The sequence below is a fragment of the Sorex fumeus genome, unplaced genomic scaffold (assembly GCF_029834395.1).
Source record: "Sorex fumeus unplaced genomic scaffold, SorFum_2.1 ptg000226l, whole genome shotgun sequence".
Classification (NCBI taxonomy): domain Eukaryota; kingdom Metazoa; phylum Chordata; class Mammalia; order Eulipotyphla; family Soricidae; genus Sorex; species Sorex fumeus.
The window spans coordinates 135,403-161,885 of NW_026606283.1; the positions used below are offsets into that span (position 1 = coordinate 135,403).

The 26,483-nt window shown below is 51.2% G+C and overlaps 1 protein-coding gene across 1 annotated transcript; it reads right to left on the reverse strand.

The window, feature by feature from the left end:
• Positions 1 to 6,224: 6,224 nt before the first annotated feature.
• Positions 6,225 to 14,466, reverse strand: CACYBP (calcyclin binding protein). The gene is made up of 6 exons (XM_056108581.1): positions 14,355 to 14,466; positions 10,457 to 10,676; positions 9,124 to 9,220; positions 8,923 to 9,022; positions 8,141 to 8,238; positions 6,225 to 6,637 (listed from the first exon to the last, which is right to left on the reverse strand). Exons 1-6 carry the CDS (start codon positions 14,373 to 14,375, stop codon positions 6,481 to 6,483), a joined length of 693 nt encoding a protein of 230 aa, XP_055964556.1. The 5' UTR covers positions 14,376 to 14,466; the 3' UTR covers positions 6,225 to 6,480.
• Positions 14,467 to 26,483: the final 12,017 nt, after the last annotated feature.

Here is a 26,483-nt window from a genome sequence, read left to right on the forward strand (position 1 = left end):
TGACTCATTGACACATTGCTCGTCTCTGGCTTTTTGGGGGGGGGGCGGGGAGGAGGCTTTTTGGATCACACGAGGTGGTGCTCAGGGGTTACTCCTGGCTCTGCACTCAGGAATGATTCCTCAGGGTGCTCAGGGCATCATATGAAGCTGGCGGTCGAACCCAGGTCAGCCGCGTACAAAGCAAACACCCTCCCTAGTCTACTGTCTCTCTGGCCTCAGTCTCTGGCTTTTTTAAATCCTGGGTTGGCTTCCCTTAAGTTTAGTTTATTATCAGAGAAACAGTATTTTAGAAGTTAGTGATGTGGGGGCTTCAGTCTAACGCTCTCCCAACTGAGCTGTTTCGGCGCCGTATCTCGCCTGCACGGCAAAGACTGGCAAGCTACCCATGATGTATTCGATATGCCAAACACAGTGACAAGTGTCACAGTGGAGACGTTACTGGCCCACTCAATCTGGGGGCTGGAGCGATAGTACAGCGAGGGAGGGCGTTTGCCTTGCACTTGGCCAACAGAGTTCAATCCCCAGCATCCCACATGATCCCCCGAGCACCGCCAGGAGTAATTCCTGAGTGCAGAGCTAGGAGTAACCCCTGTGCATCACCAGATGTGATCCAAAAAGCAGAAAAAAAAGTTAATGATCTGGATTCGTTAACTGATACTGCAGTTTCTGTGAATAAAAGACCAAGTTTTTCATTTAAGTCCCTGAAAATCCAGAGGAAAAAAATTCACTGTGATCATACTACAGTATAGGTTCGATGTCTGGTACCTGCAGTTCTGGCAGGAGGGTGGGGGGGCGGGGGCTCTGGGCACACCCACAGGATCTCTGGCTGCTACCTGCAGATGGGCATGAGCTGGGGGATGAGGGGGGACACTACATCTACAGGATCAATGGCTGGCACCTGAGCATGGGGCAGGAGAGGGCAACTGACATCCCTGCAGACTGCAGTTAATACTGGCAGGAGAGTACGCAGTGCTTGCTGGGAGGGCAGTGCTGACTACACTCGTGGGCTCTCCGGCTAGTACCTGCAGATGGGTAGGGAGGTCTTAGTGGGGGCTCCAGGAACACCTGTAGGCTGTCATTCACATATGCTGGAGGAGGGGCAGAGGGCAGGGCAACTGTGCCACGCCCACACCATCACTGTCGCACTGTCCTCCCGTTGTTCACATAAAAAATTATAAATTATTTTATATGTAATACTTATATTTTATATTTGCTCGAGCGGGCCCAGTAACGTCTCCATTGGAGACTTTGTTGTTACTGTGTCTGGCATATCGAATACTCTCGGTAGCTTGCCGGGCTCTCCGAGAGGGGCGGAGGGATCGAACTCGGGTCGGCCATGTTGGCTGCATGCAAGGCAAACCCCCTACCCGCTGTGCTATCGCTCCAGCGATATAAATTATAAAATTTATATTTTATAAATTATATAGCACTGTAGCACTGTCCTCCCACTATTCGTCGATTTGCTCAAGTGGGCACCAGTAACAGCTCCATTGTGAGATTTATTACTGTTTTTAGCATATCGAATATGCCACGGGAAGCTTGCCAGGCTCTGCCGTGTGGGCGGGATACTCTTGGTAGCTTGCCAGGCTCTCCAAGAGGGATGGAGGACTCAAACCTGGTTCAGCTGCATGCAAGGCAAACGCCCTACCTGCTGTGCTATCGCTCCTGCCCCCCTCCCCACCATCACTACCCAAAAATAAAAAGTGAAAATTGCTTGCAAATGCTCTTGAAAATTCCTTTTTTTGATGGGCTTACTTGACCCTGAATTTGGGGGAGGGTGGTTTTGAACTCAGATCGCTCCTCTCGGGAATCTGGGGACCTACAGGGTGTCAGGGACCAAACCTGGAAGCAGTCTCGAAAGGCGAGTGCCCACCCACCTCACTTCTCACCAGCCCCAGGAGCGAGAAGCCTCCAAGCGTTTTTTTGTGCACAAAATGGAAAAAAATAGAGGAAATGGGGAAAAAATAAGAGGGTCGTATGTTCCCTCCCCGCTCTGTTTTGTGTGTCTAGGACCACATTCTCCCCTGGAGTTTAGTTTAACCCTGATGTGTTTACCAGAAATACTGAATTTTCTAACAATGATCTAAGCATTTTCAATTTAATTTGATTTCGGGTCATTGTTGGGAAATAAAACAGCACTGTCGCACTATCCTCCCGTTGTTCATCGATTTGCTCGAGCACGCCCAGTAACGTCTCCATCATGAGACTTGTTGTTACTGTGTTTGGCATCTCAAAGACGTCACGGGTAGCTTGCCAGGCTCTGCCGTGCGGGCGAGATACTCTCGGTACTTGCCGGGCTCTCCGAGAGGGGCGGAGGAATCGAACTCAGGTCGGCCGGGCCGGCCACGTGCAAGTCAAATGCCCAACCACTGTGCTATCGCTCCAGACCAAATAAAATAGATCTGATATTTATTTATTTATTTATTTTTATTTATTTATTTTTGCTTTTTGGGTCACACCCAGCGATGCTCAGGGCTGACTCTTGGCTCTGCACTCAGGAATTTCTCCTGGTGATACTCAATGCTCAGGGGACCACATGGAATGCTGGGGATCGAACCCAGGTCGGCTGCATGCCAGGCCAACACCCTCCCCGCTGTACTATTACTCCAGCTCCCAAACAGACCTTATCTTAAGAGCTCGCAGGGAAGCTTGCAACTTCTTTCCTTCAGTTTATTCAATATATATGCCCATGTTACCTCTACTATAAATCTAGTCAGCAAGAGAAATAACCTAGAGGCATCACTGTCACTGCCACTGTCCTCCTGTTGTTCATCAATTTGCTCGAGTGGGCCCAGTAACGTCTCCATTGTGACAATTGTTATTGTGTTTGGCATATCGAATACGACCTAGAGGCATATGATTTTAAAAACCTTTAAATTGGGGCTGGAGCGATAGTATAGCGGGTATTGGCCTAGCACATACATTAAAGAGTTCTGTGTTCACCCCTCTGTGGAAGTACTTTGTCCCTTTATAGCCCTGATTCACAAACCCCCAGAACACTCACCCTTGGAGCTCTGCTCGCTCCTGGTCTCAGCAGGGCCCTCTCCTTCACTTCTGGGTCCTCACAGTTTGTCAGTTTGTCTGTCGTGGTTCTTCTGATTATTGTTGGTGCCAGACACTTCCTACTTCTCTGGGTCCCTATTTGGGCATCAGCTGCCTGGGACCAGCCCCGGGTGAACAGGCCTGAAGCAAAGCACCACAGGGATTAAGAAAAGAGGCTGAAGGGGCTGGAGTAATAGCACAGCGGGGAGGGTGTTTGCCTTGCACGCGGCCGACCAAGGTTCGATTCCCAGCATCCCAGAGGGTCCCCCGAGCACTGCCAGAAGTAATTCAGTGCAGAGCCAGGAGGAATTCCTGTGCATTGCAGGATGTGACCCAAAAAGAAAACATAAAATAAAAAGGCTGAGGGACTATTGCACAGTGGGGAAGGCGTTTGCCTAGCATGTGTCTGACCTGGGTTTGATCCCTGGCATATCACTGAGTCCCCTGAGCACCACCAGGAGTAATTCCTGAGTGCAGAGCCAGAAGGAATCCCTGAGCATCGCTGGGTGTGACCCAAAAAGCTAGTTATCCTGTTGTTCATTGATTTACTCAAGTGGGCACCAGTAACGTCTCTGTGCATCCCAGTCCTGAGATTTTAGCAGCCTCTCCTTACTCATCTTTCCTAACAATTGGAGGCTTTTTCAGGGTCAGGGGAATGAGACCCATTATTGTTACTGTTTTTGACATATTGAATACACCATGGGTAGCTGGCCAGGCTCTGTCGTGTAAATGGGAATAAGGAAGAATAATGGGAATAAGGGAGAAAAGACATAAACACATATGAAGCACTTCCTCCAGGGGAAATTCTTCTAGACGAGGGGGCACTCCATCTCCAACGTTCTGGGTACTGGTCCCCAACACTCTGTGCTACGTTAACAACTAAAGTTGGTCAGTTAACAATTAACGCTGGTAGTTCTTACAAAATTCCTTTGACTCCTCAGTTTGCTGTTACCTCAGTAATGCCTGTTATTTTGTTGTGTATTCACTGTATTTTGTTGACTTTTTTCTGAAGATAGTTTGTGGGCTGGGGCTGGAGAGATAGTCCAGTGGGGAGGGTGCTTTGTTTGCACAAGCCAGGCCCGGGTTCAAACCCCAGCATCCCATATGGTCCCACGAGCCTGCCAGGAGTGATCCCTGAGTGCAGAGGGGTCCAGAGGCCTCCAGAGGCTGTACCTCACAGCACTGGGAGTGGGGTCTGGATGGCCAGACAGACAGGTGTGCAGGGAGCATAGTGGGTCTGCAGCACAGAGGGCCTTTACTTTAGTCCTGTTCTCTCTCTAGCTGACAGAAGTTGCTTTTGGTGTCTATTTTGTTTTGGTTTGGGGGACACTATGGGATGCGGGGGATCAAACCTGGGTGGGGCCACATGCAAAGAATGAAGCACACACCCCCCTCCCCGTTATTTTTAAATCTTTGCCTATTAGATTCCTTGTTTGACTTCCTAATGGTTTCTCATTGCGATCCAACTTTCTTGAGCATTTGCTTTGTGCTTTTGAGGTATTTTCTCTTCCTCAGTCTCTGGTGCACAGAGCGAGCACGTCAGAGTTGTCTCCCCTCTCTCCTCCAAGGCCTGGTCCCCGGCATCTAGGCCCTGTCTCTGTCAGCACAGCTGTGATGCCCTCAGCCGGGGTCCTGAGGACAGCACCCAGCCTGAGGGGCCGGACGGGATTTCCCTCCCAACAACTGGCACCACCCCTGGCTTGGCTGCAGTTCCTGCAGCCGCTCTGTCAACCCAACAGCCACTCAAAACCGCAGGCAGGGGTGCCACAGCAATAGGACAGTGGGGAGGACATTTGCCTTGTACATGGTGGACCCAGGTTTGGTCCCCAGTATCTTATACGGTCCCCTGAACCCCACGAGTGATTCCTGAGAGCAGAGCCAGGAGGAACCCGTGTCGTCACTGGGTGTGGCCCCAAAAGCCAAAAACAAACCAAGAAATGCAGGCTGGGCCAAGGTGTTGTGGGCAAGACCTATCCCGAACCCCTAAGGTCCACTGAGCGCTGCCTGAGTGATCTTTGAATACTACCGGATGTGGACCCCAAAACACTAAATATAGCTCTTGGATTTTTGTGGGGCCCACATGCGCTGCTGTGGGTGGGAAAGGACAAGACTTAAACCCTTTACTGAGATGATTCATTAAAAATGTTCCTCTGTATCGTGGCGCAGGGTCCGCACACCTTAGTCCTTAGTGGATCTTTACCAACTAGCTTTGGTTGTGACTTTTCTGTGAACACGGCTTTCTCTTGCAGAATCGGGTGGCAATGCTAGATGGGACAGTTACAGAGAACGTCCTGTTCTTGTTTCTGTTCTTGAGGTCCTAAATCTAGCGAGGAACAACACTGGTGACAGATCTTTGAAATAAGGAGGCAATGCCCGGGTTCGATCCCTGTATCCCATAAGGTGTCCTGAGCACCGCCAGGAGTAATTCCTGAGTGCAGAACCAGGAGGAACTCCCAAGCCTCAGAGTGTGACTAACCCATTCCCCTAAAACATGGCATTTGGAGTGGCAAGGCTGGTTTTCCTGTTGTTAAAGGATTTTCAGTCCCACTTCTGGAAAGATTCGAATGTGGGCTGTGAGCGACCGTCAGTGTGGCTGGTGTCTCTCCTGACAGGCCTTGGAGGCTGGAAAAGGGACCAAGGTCTGCACTGTGTTCCACCTACCTCAGGAACTGCCCACTGGGTTCTCCAACGGAGCTTCCACAATCCTGCACGGTCTTTGGTAGAGCAGGAACTTAGTTCCCTCTCGTAGGATGCCTGAGCATCGCCGCTAGTAGCCAAGAGTCGAGGTCACTCACCGCTCACCCATTCAGAACCATTCCCTCTCCAATGCCTCCCCACATGGCAAGCTATTTCGCTGACCGTAAAATTAAAATTTTATGAAGGTAGAATCACATAATTTCATGCTTATTTTTGCGTTATGGTTCTTGGAGGCCTTGGATTTCTGACAATGTCCTAGCCATGTACAGAGACAAAATTTTCAATGTATTCACCTACTCATGGAGAAAGAAATGCTTGTGGATTAACTGAGGGCTGGGTATGTTATTTAAGCGGCTAACAGACCCACCCTGCTCTACAACACCCATCTCATTTTATGCAGGAATTCAGGTTTTATTTTTCTCTTACACTGGGAACGTGTAAAGAAAGAGCAACTTGCTAACTTAAATAAAAATACACATAGCGTGGCCTTTTCCTTAGGTAAGACTTATTTATTTACATTTCCCACAAGAATGCAGTATTATCTTTTCTTGAACAAAACCGGGGACTATGGAAACCATCTTTGTAGGAAGTTTTCAATAAGCTTATTACTTAAATAAACTCTTGAGTAGTTAAGAACAGGCTGTGAGCCGTTGGCGAACATACTGGTGCGGTTCTGCACCATCTCCTCACCGGCAATACATATACCGCGGTGCCAGAGCCCCCCAACTCGGACCCGAAGCCTCAAAACTCTGTGTCCCCTTTGGCTTGCTTCTCTCTCGACTCCACCCAGGCCTTATTGATGGTTCGCTTCATGTCGTCATCTCCGTCTTCATAGATTTTCTTCAGGACATTCATCAGGCCCTCGCTCGGGTCTGTCTCTGTGTCATAGGAGGGTTTTCTGACAGAGAAGACAAGAATGGAAGATTTCAGTTAAGTGAGATATTTTAAGAGACATTCATGCACCATTTCTAGGTAGGAGAAAAAAAAATCAGAGGAGTATTCAGATATTGAATCAACCTACACAAATCCATCCATACACACGACTGCATTGGGGCTTCAGGCCGTTTTTAGGACAATCCCACTGACCTTTCTGATCACCGTCTGTCCCAAGTATTACGTCACGACACACAGGAAGCCCATTAGAATTGAAATAGCCCTCAGGCCCAGGTGAACCAAGAGGTGAGCTGGAAGTGCCTGGACAGAGGTTCTGAGCAGAGCCAGAATCCTGCACCCAGGGGCCGAGCCTTAGGTCGCCCCACAGTGGGTGGCGGGTGGGAGCCTGCAGGGAAGGGTCTCTGAATCCATGTCCTTTAGAGGAGCAAATACTGACTCCCCCGATACAGTTCTTTTTCCCCCTTTGGGAAGAAAAGAACTCTTAGGGAGTAAAACTCACTTCTTAGGTCTGGAGCGATAGCACAGCGGTAGGGCGTTTGCCTTGCACGCAGCCAACACGGCCGACCCGAGTTCGATTCCTCCGCCCCTCTCGGAGAGCCCGGCAAGCTACCGAGAGTATTGGATATGCCAGACACAGTAACAACAAAGTCTCCAATGGAGACGTTACTGGGCCCGCTCGAGCAAATCGACGAACAATGGGAGGGCCTAACAGAATCTTCAGTGGAAACCCAAACCCCTGCAGTACGGAAACACACACACACACTCACACACAGACTGTACCCACTACCGCACTGGGCCCGCGCGCAAATCGACAAACAATGGGAGGGCCTAAGAGAGTCTTGAAATCGACGAACAATGGGAGGGAGGGCCTAACTGAAGCCACGGACGGACGGACGGACGCTCTACCCACTGTGCTATAGCTCTGGACACACACACACACACACACACACACACACGCTCTACCGACTGTGCTATAGCTCTGGGCGCACACACACACACACACACACACACACACACACACACACACACACACACACACACACACACACACACACACACGCTCTACCGACTGTGCTATAGCTCTGGGCCCACAAAAGCATCTTTAAAGCATGGACCTTAAAGCAGTCCTGACAGTAAACACACACACACACACACACACACACACACACACACACACACACACACACACACACACACACACACGCTCTACCGACTGTGCTATAGCTCTGGGCCCACAAAAGCATCTTTAAAGCATGGACCTTAAAGCAGTCCTGACAGTAAAGCCTGTCAGACGGGTACAGATATAAAGGGTCAAGGCACGCAACACAACCCTGCTTGTTCTGGGGTCACACTGGCAGTGCTCAGGGCACCAGATGGGGTTCCGGGGATCGAACCCCAGCTGGCCGTGTGCCAGGGAAGTGCCCTCCCTGCTGTACTATCTGTCCAAGAGGAAAGCAGTAGCCATCAGTGACCCCCCCAGGAACGGCGTGGAGGACGGTGCACCCACTCTTTCTCCTTGCAATCCTTCTCGACCTGAGTCAGGTATTCCCACCGCGTGTTCTCGGCTTTCTTCCTACACAAGATCAGAACTGTATCGGTCTTGACCTGAAGAGAGAAGTGGAGAAAAGCTGAAACGGGGCTGAAGAACGAGTCCTTCAAGAGACAATTATTGACTCTCATCACAAACCCCTTCTGGTCCCAGTCTTTCACGAACTGTCCCCGAGACCCCCCCGCCCCGCCCTGAAGCTGAAAACCCCAGCCACATGCTGGAGTGCTTCTGCGGTGCCCAGGGCTGCCAAGACCCGCGTGGACTGGGGTGCTCACAGAATGCCATCCTCCTGGCACCTGCAACGCAGAGGGAAAGCTCCGAGGGGCGTCTGGGGGACAGTAAGAGGCTTGGAGAATAACTGAATTAGGGAAGATACAGGTTTTTAAAAAAGACCACTTGTTTGGTAGCTGCTGAGGCCAAACCAAGTGCTTAAAATCTCTTTTTTTAGCTATCAAAATCACAGCCTCCCTTTTGCATCTTAACTCTGTGACCTGATTCCGCTGTAAGAGGAACAGGCCGAGCCGTGGCGAGGGAACAGCCAGATGCCACGACGATGAGCGTCCAGAGCCAGTGTCATTCCCTTCCTGGGAGTCACCGCGGCCCTGCCGGGCTGCCCCGCCCCCACGCGCTGGCCAAGGACCAGGAGTCCGTCGGCTGCAGCTGCCCTGCCTGGTCACTGTCACACTCAGGGCATGACCGAGCTCCGCTACGAAACCGGCCCTGGACCTAGAGCCGCTTACCTTTTTGGAACTGCCTTCCACGGAGATGGGTTTCAGGAGATTGTTCACGATCATCGAGTGGTTCTTCCCGTTCAGGTTCTTGACCAGGAGATCGAATGACCTACAACACAACCGCAAAGATGGAAGGGCGCGCACTGTGCCCCCGACGACAGCCCCTCCCCAGCAGCGGCGCTGACAGACCCGTGGTGGAGGGCAGCTCACCTGTCCGTGAAGCGCACCTGCACGCTCTCGGGGGGCACCTGGTGCACCCCAGCCAGGGTGACGTAGATCTTCACGAACTTGTCGGACTGGTCCCATCCTATGAGGGAGGCAAAGGCACACGGGGCAGAAACCCGTGAAATGGAAGCCGGTGGGAGACAAAGGGCCCGAGAGAAACGGCCACGACGCCAAGAAGTGACTACTTTGAGCGATTCCAGCCCAACTCATAGCATGGGTACGTTTTCGCCTGAGGGTAAGATGTGTGAACAGGAGCAGCTCACTTCCTGCTCTGACGGCAACGACTCGTTTTATTTCTAAACATGAGCTCTGCTTTCGCCCAGTATCTTCTAACCCGTGTTCTCTCCTCCTCCTCCTCTAAGGGCAATCCCAACCTTTCGGTTCCTCCCCTGACAAGGCCCCACAGAGATTCCATTGTTTCAGATTGGGGACCACACCTCAGGCGGGTCAGGGGGCTAGACAGGTGCCAGGGGCCAAACCCAGGTCAGCCACAAGGCAGGCAAGGGCCTCACCTGCGACCCTCTCTCCAGGCCCTTCGTCTATTAGTGCTACCATATCTACTAAATGTCACTCCCGCGCGGAGTCAAAACTAACTTTCTATGAATTATCAATAAAAATAGCATGCAACATAAAAGACACAACACACCAAGTCGAGCATGGCTCTGAGTAGCCTCTGCGTAGAAAGAAAACGCATGATACAACAGAAATCTATTATGCGCATGTTCCTCACTCAGGCCGGGAGAGTCTAGTATCCATCTAAGAGGGGTCTGGAGCATTTGTTTCTTCCGCTCTCTCACTCCATCCTCACAATCAAAGCTCCCTACATGCAGACACTGTCTGGTCTCTCCATATCCCGGGCCCACTCACGGCCACGCTCTCCTCCCCGCCTCCAGCCCTCCCCGACAGCTCCCCCCGCTCCAGCCCTGCTCCTGAATGACTTTAGAAGCATCAGTGAATTATTAAGGGGTTCTCGATGTGCTGGACACGGTCCTGGTGAGAGGCCAGCCACCCGCCCGTGTACCCAGCCGCTGGCCCAGACCGCGGTGCCATTTCTCTCTAAGCTCAGACTGGCATTCAGCAGCTGAAACACAGAACAGCGAGGTCACGCCGGGTCCGACAGGGCCTGGGCACATTCAGGGCAGGCTCCCCTTGCTCTGTGCCATCAGCGACACACCGTCCTCTTACTAAACGGGGCAAGAATGTCGTCACCCTGCTCCCTTTCCTGAAGAACAGATTCCCCCTCAAAACCCACAACACCCGATTCTCAATAAGCCTGTCGGCGGGTCCCGCAAGGCTGTACCATAATTACTGATCTTACCGTAATTACTGATCTTCACCGTGTAGCCCGTGGTCACCGGCGCCACCAGGGCCGCGGGCTTCTCACTGTTGACAGCATCTGCTTTCTTCTGTGCCTGCGGCTGTGTCTTGTTCTTGATCTCAATTTCCAGCCTGGACTTCTCCGCTGTCAGGGCATCGCGGACTCTCTTCCTGGAAGTCTTTCCCAGGAGTGTCTTCACCTCTTCCAGATCTTTCTGTAGCTGCAGAGGAAACACCGAAACAACAAGTCTCACGATGGGACGTTACTGGGCCCACTCGAGCAAATCGATGAACAATGGGAGGACCGCGACCATGACCGTGACCTACTGTGGTTTCTGGTGTTTCACCAAATCAAAGAGATTTGAATGTTTCTTCTTCCCACCCTGCCCAGGAAGTTTTCAATGTTTAATGAAAAAATGGGCTGGAGCGATAGCACAGTGGGTAGGGCGTCTGCCTTGCACGCAGCCAACATGGCCGACCCGAGTTCGATTCCTCCGCCCCTCTCGGAGAGCCCGGCAAGCTACCGAGAGTATTCGATATGCCAGACACAGTAACAACAAAGTCTCCAATGGAGACGTTACTGGGCCCGCTCGAGCAAATCGATGTCAACGGGAGGGCCTTTACCTTTATATTTCGAGTGGGCTGGAGCGATAGCACAGCGGGTAGGGCGTCTGCCTTGCACGCGGCCAACGTGGCCGACCCGAGTTCGATTCCTCCGCCCCTCTCGGAGAGCCCGGCAAGCTACCGAGAGTATCTCGCCCGCACGGCAGAGCCTGGCAAGCTCCCCGTGACGTATTCGATATGCCAGACACATAACAACAAAGTCTCCAATGGAGACGGTTACTGGGCCCGCTCGAGCAAATCGATGATCAACGGGAGGGCCTTTATTTATGTATTTTAATGAAAAAAATGCAGTGCGACACTATTTCCACAGGTGCTGGGGACCAGCCCTGGGCGAACAGGCCTGAAGCAGGGCGAGGACTGAGAGACAGAAATAGAGGATCCACAGACCCCTCCAGAGTTCCAAAGCACACAGACAGCAGTTGAGATCAGCGACATCCGTGGGCACATGGCCATCGGGGTGGAGCAGTCCTGCTCGCGTCCCTGAGGATGCCGAGGAGTCCAGCCCCGAAGGACCGGAACACTGAAGTGGCGGTTCTGCATCCTGATGACCTGTGTACAGCGCATCCCCAAGTCCACTATGACTACGGCTTCCTCTCCCTTGGCGCCAGACCTGAGGCTGCCATCGTCCCACTATCTGAGTCAGCTGCGAGACCCAATTTAAATTTTCTTGGGTTGGTTTCAATTTGGGTTCCTTCCCCTAGCCCACTGAAGTGAAAAAAAAAAAAAACAGCCAGAGCCCCTCTTCCCTTAAAAAACGGAAAAACAAAACATAACCAAGCCCAGGGACAGAACAACAGTACACAGGGGAGAGTGCCTGCCTTGCAGGCCTGTTCTCTTTCCTACTTGAGTTGATTTAAATAATCACTGTATCACTGTCTTCCCGTTGTTCACGGATTTACTCGAGCAAGCGCCAGTAGCGTCTCCACTGATCCCAGACCTGAGACTTCAGGAGCCTCTCTGTACTCGTCCTTCCCAACGCTGCTGGATTGGAGGCTCTTTCAGGGTCAGGGAAATGAGACTCGTTCTTGTTACTGTGTTTGGCATCTCGAAGACACCACGGGGAGCTTGCCAGGCTCTGCCGTGCGGGCGGGATACTCTCGGAAGCTTGCTGGGCTCTCTGAGAGTCATACATATACACACATGTGTGTATTTCCCTCTGTGGTTTGTTGTCTACTGTCTCGATTTAAATAATAAGCTTATTAAATAGTTTTCCAAAGATGGTTTTCACAGTACCCAGCCCCCCCCCCACCTGGGATCCATCCCTGGTCTCCTATATGGTCCCCCAGCCAGCTAAGTAACTGCAGAGGACTGCTGGGTGTGGCCCCAAAACAGGAAGAAAAAAATGGTGGGTGGAGCAAGAGTGACAGTATAGTGTATAGCGGGGAGGCCACGTGCCTTGCAAGTGATGGGCCTGGGACAGATCCCAGCACCCCGTAAGGCCCCTGAGCACTGCCTGGTGGTGTCCAAACTGAGTGCAGAGCCAGGAGTAAATCCCAAAGTGTGGTCCCAAGACAAAACAAAACACAAAAAGGCTACGTGTTCTACTTTGGCAGATGTTGCCCTTGTTTTACCAACAAAATACCCTTTTTTTGGGGGGGGGGCCACCCCCGGCGATGCTCAGGGTTGACTCCTGGTTCTGCACTCAGGAATTAATCCTGGTGGTGCTCGAGGGACACTATGGGATGCCAGGGATCGAACCCGGGTTGGTCGCGCGCAAGGCAAACGCCCTCCCTGCTGTACTACGACTGCGGCCCCAAGTTTTACCAACAAAATTACTTGAGATGGACAAGGTGACAATTTTGTCTTTAGGATCCTTAAACCAGAAAGTTAACAGTTACAGAAAAGTCAAAACACAGTCCAGAGTCTGACTGAACCAAGCAGCGGGCCCTAATCTGCAGTTCCCGACGTTGACCCAAGGACCTCCGGGAACCAACAAAGGCGCTCATTTTCACAACTGCCTCAAAAATCCCCAACTGATTAAAAAAATATATATATCAAAATGCCGAGTCCTGGACGAAGCCCCCTCCGCCGGGGAGCGGCTACTTTGCCATCAACTTTTTCTGTTCCCAAACATAGATGCCAACACGCAAGTTCCTTAAGAATTAAGAGATCTGTCTGAGGGGCTGGGGCGTTTGCCTTGCACGTGGCTGACATGGGTTCAATTCCCAGCATCCCATAGGGTCCCCTGAGCACCGCCAGGAGTGATTCCTGAGTGCAGAACCAGGCGTCAGCCCTGAGCATCGCCGGGTGGGAGTCCCAAAGTGCAAAAAAATAAACAAATAAAAAGCAAACTAGGGGCTGGAGTGACAGCAGTGTGGGGAGGGCGTTTGCCCAGCACGCGGCCTACCCGGGTTCGATCCCCGGCATCCCATAGGGTCCCCCGAGCCCCGCCAGGAGTGATTCCTGAGTGCAGAGCCAGGAGGAACCCCGGTGCATCGCCGGGTGTGACCCAAAAAGCAAAAAAAAAAAAAAAAAAAAAGAGATCCATTTGAAAGACAAGCGTGATGGTTGGCTTCATGCCCCGTTCATCCAGCTTAATCAACGGCTAAATAAATAGCAGTGCCCCTACATTATAAATAATAATAATAATAAAGAGACAAGCGTGATTGAGCGATTCCCGCCTGCACCCAAAATCCTTCCAGCAGGGAACCCGGGGAATGAATGGACTTAAGAGCCTTCACCCAAGCGACCCAAGGGCCTCGGGTCCCCCCTCTGCAGGACCAAGGGGGGCATCAGAGAACCCCCAGCAAGGCGGGTCTGGGAGGGGGAGGTCCTCAACCCCGACCCCTCCCCGAGATTCCCAGGGCTGGACCGTGCATGCCCGGCGCTGCCGGGGAGCCCGGGGCTTGGGCGGGGGTCTCACCCTTGGGCCCTCCGCACCGTCCCAGCCTGGCTCGGGGGTGCTGGGCCGCGCAGTGGACAGGACCGAGGACACCCACGGGGGCCCCGGGCCCACGAGGCTGGGGCGGGCGTCCGGGCTGGGGTCCTGGGGTCTCGTTGGCCGGCTCCCCGTCCCTCCCCGATATTGCATTTGCTTTTCGGTTGTGTTTATTGGGCTTTTTTTGCTGGATTTCGGGGGTGGGCGGGGCCGAACCGGACCGTTTTCCCCGCCCCCCCCCACCCCGGGGTGGGCCCCGGGGTCGCCCCCCGAGGCCGGGCGGGGCCTCCGCGGCGCCCACGCGCGAGCGAGGCCGGCCCGAGGGTCCCGGCGGGCGCCCCCCAGACCCGCGCCCCCCGCCGCCCGCGACCCCGGACCCCCGCCCCCCGCGCCTCACCTCCTCCACGACGGACGCCATGGCGGGCCGCGCCGGGGACGGGACGGGACGGGCGGGCTGGCGCCGCAGCCGGCGCGGAGCGAGGCGGCCGTGCGCACGCGCGCACGCACGCGGGGCGTCTGGAAGCTTCGCGAGCCCCCGCCGCCGGCCCCGCCCCCTGCGCCGCCGGGCCCCGCCCACCCCCGGCGCCGCCGCGCAAGTCTCGCGAGCCCAGCCGGGAGCGCGCCGCCGCCGCTGCGCAGGCGCAGGTGCACGCGCAGGCGCAGACGCGGCTCCCGCGCCCCTTGTTTAGTTTCATTTCTCCGCCCTCCCCGGAAGCGACGGAAGCCGGGCGGGGTCCGGACCGGAAGTTCGGCCATCTTTCCCGCGTGCGGGCGGGAGGAGCCGGCGCGGCCGCCCGTGCGTCCGGCCGGGAGAGGACGTGGAGGGGCGGGGGGTTGGGGGGGTTGGGGGGTCTCCCCGGCCCGTGGGAATGTCCACGGGAAAGAAACTGCCCAGTGGGCTCCTCCCGGGTGCAGGGGTCGGGGCTGGGGAGGGGGTCCGGTCAGAGGACACATCCCCCTCCCCCCCACCCTGCAAGGTGTCAATCAAGGGGCAGTCCCCAGGGCGTGGGCGGGTTTGGGGAAACGGGAAATTAATCCGGGGTGGGGTTGCTCGGCGGGATGTCCAGGGTGATGAATGATTGTGATTATAGAAATAAAATAAGGGGTCTGGAGCCATAGCACAGCGGGGAGGGCGTTGGCCTGGCACGTGGCCGACTGGGGTTCGATTCCCAGCATCCCATAGGGTCCCCCAGAGCACCGCCAGAAGTGATTTCTGAGTGCATGGGCCAGGAGTGACCTCTGTGCATTGCTGGGTGTGATCCAAAAAGCAAAAAATAAAATAAAAAATAAAAAGATAGCCCCTCCCATGGGATATGTGTGCTGAAAGTAGGTAGCACTGTTGCACTGTCTTCCCGTTGTGCATCAATTTGCTGGGGCGGGCACCGCGTCCCCATGGTGAGATTTGCTGTGACTGTTTTTGGCATCTCGGATACACCGCAGGGAGCTTGCCAGGCTCTCCGAGAGGGATGGAGGAATCAAACCTGGTTCGGCTGCGTGCAAGGCAAACGTCCTCGCCGCTGTGCTATCGCTCCAGCCCATAATATAATAAAAAGTAGATAAAAGGGTCTCGCGATATCTGTATTGCAAAGCGTGACGCTCCAAGGTAGAGAGAGAGGGAAATTGTCTGCCATGGGGGGTTGGTGGGGTGCAGGGAACATCGGTGGTGGAGAATGTGCACTGGTGGGGGTTCCATCATTGGATGACCGAAACTCAAACATGGAAGTTTTGTAACCAGCTCATGGTGATTACAAAAAAATGTTTTTTTTAAATAAAAAGATGGGCTGGAGTGATAGCACAGCGGGTAGGGCGTTTGCCTTGCACGCGGCTGATCTGGCAGACCTGGGTTCGATTCTTCTGCCTCTCTCAGAGAGCCCGGCAAGCTACCAAGCTACCGAGAGTATCCTGCCCACCCGGCAGAGCCTGGCAAGTTCCCGGTGACTATTTGGTATGCCAAACACAGTCACAACAAGTCTCACAATGGAGACATTACTGGGTAGGCTTGAGCAAATTGATGAACAATGGGAGGACAGTGACAATAAAATAAAACAGCCCTTCCTGAAACGAGGTATCAAACACTGCCTCTAGCCGGGTCTGGCCACCTCTACTCTCCCCAGACTTTTTGTCTGGGTCTTGGGCCTCCCTGATGATTTCTCTGCTTCTCCGTGCCATTGACAGTTCGCTTCTGGGTCGGGAAATCTTCCCCCCTTTACCTGAAAACCTCCAGGAGCTTCCTAAAGGCTTGGGACAAAGCCATCGCTCCTCCCCACCTGGGAACATGACATTTTTTGTCATTTATTTTGCCTGCTGGATAACTTTTCCTGCAGAGGATCACCGGTTCTGCTTCCACTTGCTTCTGCTCTTGGAAGTCACCCTAGGGAGGCCCAGCCCAGTTCTGCTGGGGTTGGATGAGAGTCACAGGACTCGCAGGGGGCACAGATGGATACGCACCGTGAGGGGCTGGCTCAGATGTGGCCCCTGCAAGTCTGCGGTGCCCGACAAGCCCCTTGAACCCAGCCGAAGTGATAGGGGTTTGGAGTGTGTCCTATGGTGGCGCATACACCATCCTGCCCCGCTTTGCTTCATAAAGTCACCGCCTGAAATGGGTCTTTGAGCACCCACCGGGATGGCCTGGTAGGGTGGGAAACACGTTTGGAGATTTGGGGGCGGGAGGGGAGAAACATTCCGACCAACCCAGCAGAGCTCAGGGGCTACTCCGGTAGGGTCAGTGCTTGGGAGAACCATATGTGATGCCGGGGATCGAACTGGGGTCTGCTGCATGCAAAGCAGGTACCTTTGCTGAATCTTGGGGCCCAGAGATATTTTAATTGTTAAAAACTGGGAAAGTACTAGGAGAGAATAGGACAGCGGATTACAGTGCACAAAGGAGCGCCCCCCTGCCCCTGCCCAAATCTTCTGGCCTCTGAAGCCAGTAATGAGTCACAATCTTGTTCATTTAGAGATGGGCACCTTTTTTGTTTTGGTTTGGTTTTTTGGTTTGTTTGTTTTTGGGGTCACACCCGGGGCTGACTCAGGGCTGACTCCTGGCTCTGCACTCAGGAATGATTCCTGGCGGTGCTCAGGAGACCCTATGGGATGCTGGGAACCGAACCCGGGTTGGCCGCGTGCAAGGCAAATGCTTACCCGCTGTGCTATCGCTCCAGCCCCCCTATATCTGTATTCTTAATATACGTAATGATGAATGTTAGCTGACCCAGGAGGCAGCTGCGGAGTAAAATCATTCTCGCAGGAGTTGACACTAGCTGCCTTACATCAAACGTTGGTTTCCTTCTGCCTAAATGGAGCCTTGAACAAGGCAGGTTGGGAGGCAGTCAGGTATCTATTATAGAAGCACTTACCGGGGCTGGAGCGATAGCACAGCGGGTAGGGCGTTTGCCTGGCACGCATCCGACCCGGGTTCGATTCCCAGCATCCCAAAGGTCCCCTGAGCACTGCCAGGAGTAATTCCTGAGTGCATGAATGAGCCAGGAGTAACCCCTGTGCATCGCTGGGTGTGACCCCAAAAGCAAAAAAAAAAAATCACTTACCACAGGACCTAAAGCGTGGCAGAGAGAACTCAGAGGTGACTGTTTTACACGTTTGCAGGCAGGAGTTCCAGTTCTGTCACTGGCGCCGCAAGGGTTCCCCCAGTCACCACCAGGTGTCGCCAAGAAAACCAAAAGTCAATAGGATTTCGGCTTTCTCCCACCTCCCTGGGGAGACAGCAGCCGACTTCGGGGTGTCTGGGTCAGTCTCCATACACGTTAGCTTCCCTTTCTTCCAGCAGGGGAAAACATCTTTCATCTTTCGCCCTGAAGTCTATAAAGCAAACGCAATTCAGCTTTTTCTCGAAAATCTCAGTGCTGGGACGAATGGAAACGTTACTTGCGCCTGCTTGAGCAAATTGATGAACAACGTGATAACAGTGATACAGTAACACTGTCAGTGTGAGTGACACAAGATGCCAAAGCCAGGATGGTATCCCCAGGGGAACCAGACAGAGAACAGCAGGACATCACCTCAGGGTGACTGTATGCGGGTTTAGTCCCTAAAATCTGGAGACAGTTTCCTTGGAAAATTGGACTCCCTAAAAAATCACCAAAAACCACCTTTCCTGAATCTTGCATATGATATACTCCAGGTAACAAGAAATTTGTGATTATTTCCAAATACACCATTTGCCATTGGAAGCTAATTTGCTTAAAGCAAGTTTGCTGTCCTAGAGCCTGCACTTGTTGGCAGTCTTTTCATGATAAGAGTAATCAAGTTTTGTTTGAGTATAGTTTCAAAAAAGGTGAAGTTGGGGCTGGAGCGATAGCACAGCGAGGCGGGCATTTGCCTTGCATGCAGCCGACCCAGGTTCAATTCCCAGAATCCCATAGGGTCCCCCGAGCACCGCCAGGAGTGATTCCTGAGTGCAGAGCCAGGAGGAACCCCTGAGCATCGCCATAAAAAAAAAGTGAAATTTGAGACTCATCAACTATAAAAGGGACATGTGACTATTTTGAAGGGAGGGGCTTCCTGAGGGTGTTAAGGGGGTCTTGGCCACTCCCAGTAATTTTTATTTTTGGCTTTTTGGGTCACACCCGGCAATGCACAGGGGTCACTTCTGGCTCTGCACTCAGGAATCACTCCTGGCAGTACTCAGGGGACCATATGGGATGCTGGGAATCGAACCCGGGTTGGCCTCGTGCAAGGCAAACGCCCTCCCTGCTGTACTATCGCTCCAGCCCCACTCCCAGTAATTCTTGGCCAATCCGGCTGGCAGTTCAGTGTGAGGCCACGGTGCTGCTTGGGTTATAGGGCTGCAGCCCCAGGCCTGAGGGCTGAATCCAGTCATGTTGGCGGCATGGTTTGGATTTTGTGTTTTAGGCTACACCCGGTGGTGCTCAGGACTCACACCGTATGAGATGCTGGAGATGGCACTTTGGTCAGCCGTGTGCAAGGCCAGGGTCCTGCCTGCTGGACTCTTGTTCTGGCCCTGCATGTGCTGTTTTCTGGCCCTCAAATATGATTTATTTTTTTCTATTTAACAACTTGGCAGGCCACCGAATGTAGCCTGCCCACGCGGCAGAGTCTGGCAAACTCCCCGTGGCGTCCCCAATATGCCAAATACCAGTAACAATGATGGGTCTCATTTTCCTGACCCTGAAAGAGCCTTGAATGTGGTACTTTTTACAATCTCAGGGCTAGGGCGAAGGAGACATTACTGGGGCCTGCTCCAGGCAATCGACAAACAGGATGATCGTGAACGTGATTGTGAACATGTAAATGGTGGGCCAGCAACTGGTGCTCACACCCAAGTGTGAGCCTCGGAGGTCCGCAAGCTGGAATTTCATAGTGGACTTGTTAGTGCAAGGCTGCCAAGTTTTGGGGGAACTGGTGCCCTACAGGGAAATGACAGAACCCGAATTCAGGGTTACCCTTGGGAGATCTGCATCCCCACTGGCCATTTCTGGCTGCCTGCAGGTCACCCAGGAGAACCCCCTATATTGAGATCAGTAGGTCTTTTTTTGTTTTTATGTTTTTGGGTCACACCCGGTGATGCACAGGGGTTCCTCCTGGCTCTGCACTCAGGAATTAACTCCTGGCGGGGCTCAGGGGACCCTATGGGATGCTGGGAATTGGACCCGGGTCGGCCACGTGCAAGGCAAACGCCCTTATTGCTGTGCTATCGCTTCAGCCCTCTCCTTTGGTTTGTTTTTGAGCCATACCCAGCGATGCTCAGGGGTTCCTCCTAGCTCTGTACTCAGGAATCATTCCTGGTGGTGCTCGGGAATCGAACCCAAGTCGGTCACATGCAAGGCAAACGCCCCACCCGCTGTGGTATGGCTCCAGCCCCCAGTAGGTCTTTTTTGAACATGACCTTATGTAAAAATTATCAGTATTTAAAGGTACCACATGGGGACTGGAGCGATAGTACAGTGGGGAGGGCATTTGCCTTGCATGCGTCTGACTGACTCGAGTGAAATCCCCAGCATCCTATATGGTCCCCCAAGCACCACCAGGAGTAATTCCTGAGTGCAGAGCCAGGAGGAATCCCTGAGCATTGCCAGGTGTGACCCAAAAAGCAATAATAATAATAATAATAATAATAATAATAATAAATATACCACATGGGTCAAACAAGATGTCTGGATTGAGGACCCCAATTTCTCCAGAGTAGTTGCTGAATTCTAAGCTGAGCCTTCCCTTTTACACAATCTGCGGACTCCCAGAACAAAATGAAAATTTGGGGGGTATAGCAAATGAGGGCCAGGAAATAGCTCAAAGGGTTTGAACATGTGCTTTACATACAGGAGGGGTCAGGTTTAATGTCCAGCACTCACTCCAGAGGGCTAGCCCTGAGTAAGGCACTGGGGTGCAGTGGAGGGCAGGAAGCAAACTGGTACCTCTGCACCCTGCCTCCACGCCCAGAAAAGCCAGCCTCTGGGGGCTAGCTGAATCTCTGGTACCCCCTACCCCATCTCTGAGAGAGCAGCAAACCCCTAATTGCATACATGGAGACGCTGGTTGTAGGATAACATTGGTTTGTTCTTTCTGCCTGCCACAGGGCGCTTAGGTTTATTGGGTTACTCCCATCACAGTGCTCCTATTCCTCAGTGTTTATTTGTAACCTCTTTCTTTGTGCTCTGCTTCCCCCAACCGGTCAATTACCTTTATCTATTAATCGGGCTCTGTTAACTTGTAAATATTGCTTTTCTCTTCTCCGTAAGTCCTTTGCATAGTTAATTCAGAGCAATGTCCTTTTTGTATAGACACAGAAGTCAGTTAATGCTTTTGTAACTTGGGAGTTAATTGGCTCCAAATAATATTCACCCCTAGTCGGCATCTATTCTCTGGATTTAAGCCTCAGTTGCCCTTAGTTCCTGGCACCCCCAAAGCAGGGTCCCGACAAGGGACTGGATGGACCCAGGGCAAGCTATGAGCTACCCTGGCATCGAAATGGGCCAAAGCTCCACAATACTTAACTATAAGAAGATGGTCATGGACAAATTCTGTCATGATCCAAAAACTAACAGCTGGATTAGGACCCTGCTAGGGTTAGGAAAGACTAATCTGGCCTGTAGTCTGAGATCTGTAGGGAGATGTCTCCAGGAGAGCCACCCTACAAGCTCAATGTATCTCTTACTGTGTCCATACAAAATAACTAATAGTAAGAAGCAGAATTAAGACGTTAAGAGGAGCAAGAGCAATAGCACAGTGGGTAGGGTGATTGATTTGCACGCGGCCGACCCAGGTTCGATTCCCAGCATCCCATTATGGTTCCCTGAGCACCACCAGGGGTAATTCCTGAGTGCAGAGCCAGGAGTAACCCCTGTGCTTCGCCGGGTGTGACCCAAAAAGCAAAAAAAAAAAAAAAAGATGTTCATTAAGATAAGTTATTGGACTAAGGAGAGGAGAAACACCCCTAAGTGGTATTTTGCCCTTGAACGGAAGAAGGGATTTCATATGCTGACTGTGGTACTGGACAGGGTATGGTGGCTACCCCCAATGTGGAAAGACGGAGAGGCTAGAGAGAATAAGGTGTGAGTCGGAGCACGGAGAGATGAGCGGGAGAGATAGGAGGAGACAGGAATCAGGGGCTTAGTGAGACTGGAACAGGCACCTAGGGAGAATGGAATAAATGGCAACTGGTCACCAATCAGCCTGGCCCTCATTTCCTCCTTCGGCTGCTGATGGCATTGGCCGTCCCGGGTGGGGAAGTGGTTCGAGATCACTCAACGCAGGTGGCAAGAGAGAGCCACAAGATTTCTCCTAGCTGCTTGGAGATCACACACCGGTTCATCTGTTGGTGGCTTGACATTTCTCCGGCATAGGGTGGCGCCAACTAATGCCTTTGTGTTTTCTCTTGCTAAGTTGGCCCGAGTCTAGAGTCAGAGAAGCTAAGTGTCCCATAAGCACGATGTTTGAGATTAAAGCTGTTATCTGTGGGGTTTTGGCACAAATGTTCCTCACAGTGCAGCAGGGACCACTCAGAAGCAACCCCATGGGGTCCGGAGCGATAGCACAGTGGGAAGGGCGTTTGCCTGGCACGCGGCTGACCTGGGTTCGATTCCCAGCATTCCATGGGGTCCCCCGAGCACTGCCAGGAGTGATTCCTAAGTGCATGAGCCAGGAGGAACCTCTGTGCATCGCCAGGTGTGACCCCAAAAGCAAATAAATAAATAAATAAATAAATAAAAAGAAGCAACATCATGAAACATCACTGGCTCACAGAACAGGCCCCGTTACCTTCCTGACTGCATCTGTTTATTTCACAAGGCTTCATTCACACAGGAAAAACGAGATACTAATCCAATTCAAGTTCAAAACAATTAGAAAAGTAAACATCTGTTGAGACAATATACAATAAATTGCACTTCTCTTAACAAGCATTACATTACATGAAAGAGTGTACTATACATAACATAGAATTACGGAAACGCCTACTTGGCCAGTGTGTACAGAGGAGAAGGGTTCTCACTGCTGTGTTGCCAGCACAGTTTGGGGGGGGGGGGGCTCATCGACTTTATTCCAGAACTAGTTCCATTCAAGAAGTCATGGGCAGAAACAAGATTAATAAAAATAAATGTGCAGATTATCTGCTACCTCCCCAGCAAAGAAAGGAGGAGTTGCAAGAAAGGAAGTCAGAAACTTGAGAAACTTTCCCCCTCGCTTGAACTCAAGCATCCTTACATTTTGCAATAATACCAAAAATAGAGAAAACGGAAGCAAAAGGCTATTGGGACATCTTGGATTCTGGGACCGACTCCAGCTTTTTTTTATTCTTGTGCTTTCACGACGCCAGCGAGTCGATGCATTTCTGTCCCTCCAATTTCTTTCATTTTATTTCCTATCTAGCTCCCCATGGCGTCTTCGATATGCCAAAAATAGTCACAACAAGTCTCACCATGGAGACGTTACTGGAGCCCGCTCGAGCAAATCGATGAACAACGGGAGAACAGTGCAACAGTGCATTTCCTATCTAATACAGCTATAGAAGTTTGCATTTTTCATGAAAAGACTGTTAGATATCCTTTAGCCACTGAATTATTTCTTAAGCTTTTCCAGAATAGCTCTAGTGCACACCCAGGGCTGGGAGGAACTGTGTTTAGAGCAGAGAGAGACTTCAATCAAAATCAGACTGACGTGGTCTTTCTGGCAGAAGCAGAGAGAGGAAAGTTTGGCACCCCAGTCTTGAACTTCCAATTCCAGATCCTTGTCACCTCTGCGACTCCAGGCATGCACCTGGGTTTCTCGAACACGGGCCCCCTTAAGAGTCTTGCTAGCGGACACACGCCAGTGTTCAGATTCGGAGGGTGTTCATTCTCTCTGGGGACTTGGAGCCCTTGCTAAAGCCATGCCATAGAATCAACCTGCTCATTAAAAGTGCTCTTTCCAGGGAGGACAAAGGTTATTTTCAGATGTTCCTTATTTTACCTTGAAATGAGTCAGTCACCTTGTTAGCAGAAGTGGGTGGACTGTCCGGCTAAAGATAAAAAGAGATGGGGCTGGAGCGATAGTACAGTGGGGAGGGCGTTTGCCTTATACGCAGCTGACCTGGGTTCAATCCCCGGCATCCCATAGGGTCCCCGGAGAACTGCCAGGAGTAATTTCCTGAGTGCAGAGCCAGGAGTAACCAACCCATGAGCATCGCCAGGTTTGAGCAAAAATTCCAAAAAGAAAAGAAAAGAAAAGAAAAAGAGAACCCCTGACTTCATTACAGTGGCTTCATTCCTTTAAGGGTCTCACTCTGACGCCCTAAACTCTATCCGTTTGGTCTTCTTACTTCAGCAAGGAAATGAAGCCACTAGTTATTAACTAGGAAATACTTTAAGAAAAATGGAAACGTTTGAGGAAAAATAAATATTGATACATGGTATGAAAGTGATTTTTTAAAAAATGAAACAGCTCAACATGCACGCAAAGACTGCTTTCCTACTTCACTCGGGAAGTTTTAAGAAAGGCCGAAAGAAATAACTTCACAGATGGGAGAGAAAAAGGTTGGATGGAAGGAAAGACAGGCCAGTGGGACCATTAGGGCTTCTGATAGACACTCACACCCAACGCTCGGGAAGTAAGAACTTCTTTGCCTTGAATTCTAATGTATCTAAATAAAACCACTTTGGCCACGGCTCAAGCTGTGGGCCTCGCAAACATATGCACTGCAAACTCAGTCGCTTTTGTTTTTAAAGAATGTATTAAGCCACCGTCTCAGAATAGAAAAGGTAATGAACTGAATCATCAGGTTAAATTTCACCCCTTAAATCATTCCGAAGAATTTAGTGAAAAGAAAAAATCGTTACTTTTCAGAATGTTGAATTTCTGGAGGACTGTTCTATACAATGAATTGTAGGAAAAGATGGAAAACTTGACTATTTCATTTCCTGGATATCTAAACTGGCTGATCTCTTTCTGAAAAAAAAAATATATATATATATATATGACTTCTCAAGCAATATATGATGAAAGAGATGTGTTTTGGAATAGTGGTATTGGTACATATGGTGACTATATTTGGTATAATCACCATAGATACCAAGTTTTGAGTTTTCTTTTTATTTTGGAGCCAGAGAGATGGTGTAGTGGGGAGGGCACTTGCCTTGCATGCAGCCAACCCAGGTTTGGTCCTCTGCTCCCAATACGGTCCCCCAAACTTGCCAGGAGTGATCCCTGAGTGCAGAGCCAGGGGTAAGCCCTGAGCACTGCTGGGTGTGGCCCCCAAAGCAAAACAAAATAAAACCTTTTCTTTTTCTCTCTCGACTTTAGCTACTGACTCAGAAGGGGAGTATTCCCTCACTGGGAATGGGACCCATACATTTGCCTGAAAAAAGAAACCGGGCAGAAAGGAAAGGTTGGCATTAATGTATTTCCAAAGAGTTAAGAGAAACTTCAAGACAGCTTGGAATGTAAGTGCCTGGGAATTTTGTTTAAAGAAAAAAAAAAGGAAGGGATTAGGAAGGCGAGGGGTCCCCACAAGCTTGCAGGCAGGCAGCCCTTGTTTCTCCTCGGTTACAGAGGGCCAGGGTGCGGGCGAGGCATTCTGGCACATGAACTGGTTTGGGGGAGATGACGGGAGCTCTGGAGAACTCAGGGAGAGTCACAGAACACAAAAGAACATTTGAATTTGACTGGCCCTTTGCACGAGGTCGCTGGTGCAAGTTTTCTTGGAACAAACGCATCCAGTACCAGCGAAGCTAACACGGTCTACTAAATGATTTCCCTTACATATTAAAGAAAAGAAATCAGATAGTAGGGTGGGGGTGGGGAGGGGAGGCATGGGATCAAACTGAGCCCAAGGCCTCACACACATGAAGGATCTGCTCAATCACCGTGTGACATCACAGCATCAATTTTCCTCACCCCGACATGGGGAATGGCCGCGTAAGAGCATATTAGTATTCCAGTTAAAAGATGTTGCACAAAAAATGAAAGCCATTAAGAAAAATATCTGATGACTGGGACAATGGGCTAAGGCTAACCAACGCCCATATCCGGTTACAGGGACCCTAACCTCCACTGCAGCACACGCTCCAGGCCACCAAGACTCCACACTGATTTCTACTGTGAATATGTCGCTTTTAATTTTGCAACATATTTCACAGATGAATTTTCTGCAGAGGATAGGTTCAGTGAAGGAAGGAGAATGACTAATGAAAGCTCCTATTCCTAACTGACAGTAGTTTGATTGGAATTAAAAAACCAAAGGCCTCCAAAATAGCTTAGAAAATGGGTCTCTCAGTTTTTGCCCTTAACAAAGGATTTCCTGCAAGGACTATTTAAACAGACAGACACGTTAAATAGAGTCGAAAAAAACATTTCCATCAACTTGTAAACAATTCTTTTAACCTTTCCATGAGATGAGTATGCCTATAAAAGTTTTACTATTTGATCAAAAAATGTTACAAACGCACTTATACCTCTCCATCAAGGAGGACACAGAATACAGTTTTAAGGAGCTACAGAAATCGGGCGAAACTGCCTAACGTTGAACTGGGATGTGAAGTGGGTCTCTGTTTCTTATTTCATCACTTCAGTGAAGTCACAGAATATTAGTGTTTTGTTTTTTTTTAGCAAATATATGTCAACAAAAAATGAAAAACACCCCCTGGTTTTGTTTTCTATGGTAGCACAGGCACTGGGCAGGGCCCCTGCGGGCTCTCTGCTTCCAGAATCCTCTGTGACACCATTCACAGGAAGTCAAATCTCTGACACTCAGGAATTCGCAATTCCTGGGTCAGGTTCTTCATGGTCTGTTAGGAGGCGAGGGCCAGTGATTCCTTCTATTCTGTGTGGGTCGGAACCTCGGTTCCTGTTCTCTAGTGTCTATTCTCACCCTCACCTCACAGAAAAGAATTCTCTTTGGGGACTGTTGAATCCCAGGGCTGTTCTCTGTGGACAGGATGGCCTCTGTCCAGGGCCTAGTTTTTCAAGAAGAACCTGACAGCAGGCTGGGCTGACCTCCACCCCCAGCCCCAGTGTGGTCTATCGGAATTAAATCCTGAAAATGAAGAGGATTCGGTTACAATCTCGGGTATCTCTTTTT